Below are 2,876 nucleotides of genomic sequence, written 5' to 3' on the forward strand. Positions count from 1 at the left end.
ACGGCCACCATGTATGTGCCAGGTAAGACAGTGACGGCCACCATGTATGTGTCAGGCAAGACAGTGACGGCCACCATGTATGTGCCAGGTAAGACAGTGACGGCCACCATGTATGTGTCAGGCAAGACAGTGACGGCCACCATGTATGTGCCAGGTAAGACAGTGACGGCCACCATGTACACGCCAGGTAAGACAGTGACGGCCACCATGTATGTGCCAGGTAAGACAGAGACGGCCACCATGTATGTGCCAGGTAAGACACGCGCCTGGTAAGACAGTGAGGACCACCATGTACACGCCAGGTAAAACAGTACTGCTGACAAACACTGTGGGTTGCCACTTTGTCTGGTTTCTAGTGCTGTGACATTCTGAGAAAAAAAAAAAACTTTGTTGAAGCTTCTGCTGTTGAGACTGAAAAAGAACAAACGTTGTAACTTGTCTGGTTATTTCGTTCGACGCGCTGGAGTCGGCAATGCTAAATTGTGAAAATTTTTGGACATGTGTGAATGAAAAAAAATTAATATAAAAAAAGCCCGCCACAACAAAAACTGTCGAACTTTTGGAGCATGAACGACATAGCATTGGTGCAGACACTCAGAAAAGATGGTATCTGCGCATATAATAGAAAGCTGTAATTTTACAACTTTATCCATCTGGCGCACAATTTGCTATGAAGTAATTCCTCCAAACACAACTTTATGTGTCTAACATAATCGGGAATATTTCTTTTTAAAAAGTACCAATCGAATTTAGTGCCAGAATAACTCTACAATGCAACACACCAACAGTATTTGTTACACTCCAGAAATTCCTTACTTTTCTTAAAACGCTAAGTCTAGGTTTTGTAAGTTGACTGAATAATAGGGATGACTTCTCGTAATTGTGTTATAAGAATAATTTCTAGCTTTCCAGGGACACTGAATCAGCACCAGACTTTTCCAGCTTTAATTTTTGTTGCTATGACCATTTGCAGTAACGGACAATGTTCTGATTTCTTTACATTCTTAAGTGTCCGCGCATATTTCCGACACAAAAACTAAGAATGAATGTGTTAGCTGTCATTATTTTTATTCCGTACAAGAAGTGCATCTCTACCCATGTATTTACACGGTTTTGTGGTTTTCAAAATGACCTCACCATTCATCGAACGACCTCACCATTTATCAAACAACCTGTTGCTATAAATACCCTGTACGTCCCAGAGTTTGGGCTGTGTCGTCACACTGCGACTGTCTGTTGCTATAAATACCTTGGACGTCCCTCTACTGCCATTGACCTTGCTCCCCAGATGAGCCCGGGCTGTGGTCGCCCTCGGTGCCATGCCAGACAATCTCGGCAGACCTGGCCGCCCGCCTCATGGTGCTACTGGCGCGAGAACCGGCCGCAGTCGCTTCCCCTGACGTTTGGCTCGGAGGCCTGGCCACCAGATATTTCCTCGGCTCGGCAGGACAAAGTAAGTTTTTGTTGATATTGTAGAGAAAGTCCTTCCCTAGAATCTGTCAGGTTGTTTTTGTAGCGTATGGTCATCACGGTATGTCGGGAGTTACAACCAAAGGCTGGAGTGTGGAGTAATGTGTGGAGTAACGTGCGGAGTAACGTGTGGAGTAACGTGTGGAGTAACGTGTGGAGTAACGTGTGGTGTAATGTGTGGAGTAACGTGTGGAGTAACGTGTGGTGGAGTAGCGTGTGGAGTAACGTGTGGAGTAACGTGTGGAGTAACGTGTAGAGTGGCTCTACAGCTGACATGACACGTGAGTCACGCTGGCTCATAGGTCCGTCCAGAAACTGGGTCACCCAACGTTTGACCGTGGTGAACTTTTTCTGACCATTGAGTGAGTTTGTGAAGTGATCATGTCAAGTATGATAGCCTGGGTGGCTGGTGGGTGCTCTGCTGTGGTTTTCTCCTTCTTTCCTAGCAAACATCTATAATCTTTACTTTATCTGTCCTCCTTCTTTCCTATCAAACGTCTATCATCCTTATTAGGCCTGGGCAGGACTTGGACTTGGACTTGAGACTTGAAATTCCTGTGCCCTTCAAGTAGTGTTTGAGACCAAGTTTTAGAACTGAGCAAGTCCAAGTCTTGGGTGGCCTAGCAAAATAGATCTATCCCTCAATCAAAAGATACAATTATTTTAACACACAGTAGATCTACAAACATTGAGTAAAGACTCAGTGAACCAATGTCTAAAGGAATGCTAAGAACTGGCATGTTTCTTGTTAATTTAGTGCTTTAAGTTTGATTGTTTGAATTCAAATACACCTACCACCCCTGCTACTTGCTCGGACTTGCTCGTCCTAGGCGGATTGGTTGAGTCCATTTCTTCGATAAGGGGTAGGCAGTACCACCCCTATTACTTGCTAGGATTTGCTCGCCCTTGGCGTATTGGTTGAGTCCACTTCCTCGATAAAGGGTAGGCAGGCCTAGGCCCGGATAAGGCTTCAATGCCATCATTGCCATCCAAGGCTGAAGCAATTCCTGAGTTTATTAATACAACAGAGAACAGTACAAAAAACAAACAAACGAAGAAAAAAATCAAAAAAAAAAAATCAACCAAACAAGTATCACAAAGATGTTCCATACATCTCAACATAGATCTAGATCTAGGTTGTTGGTTGGAGAACAACAAAATAATGATAACGATAAAGGGAAGTAATGCTGATGGCTTTACTATCAAAGAGACTAATACTATTCATGTTACATGTATACTTTATTACGTCCCCTGGACTTGAAATTGAGCTTGAGACTTGCGGGTCTCAAGGTTTGAGGACTTGAGACTTGAAAGTCCTATTTTTTTCAATTCTGCCCAAGCCTAATCCTTATCTCTCCTCCTTCTTTCCTATCAAACGTCTATCGTCCTTATCTCTCCTCCTTCTT

General features: G+C 43.7%; 1 protein-coding gene across 1 annotated transcript in view; it reads left to right on the plus strand.

The window, feature by feature from the left end:
• The window catches only part of LOC101851191 (N-acetylated-alpha-linked acidic dipeptidase 2), a gene marked incomplete at its 5' end in the record, with an annotated part of 25,758 nt that overhangs the window by 11,955 nt on the left and 10,927 nt on the right, over positions 1-2,876 (plus strand). Inside the window, 2 exon segments of the mRNA XM_013083267.1 lie at positions 169-187; positions 1,289-1,453. Coding sequence (XP_012938721.1) covers positions 169-187; positions 1,289-1,453 — 184 coding nt within the window.

Source organism: Aplysia californica, unplaced genomic scaffold (assembly GCF_000002075.1).
Source record: "Aplysia californica isolate F4 #8 unplaced genomic scaffold, AplCal3.0 scaffold00221, whole genome shotgun sequence".
Taxonomy (NCBI): Eukaryota; Metazoa; Mollusca; class Gastropoda; order Aplysiida; family Aplysiidae; genus Aplysia; species Aplysia californica.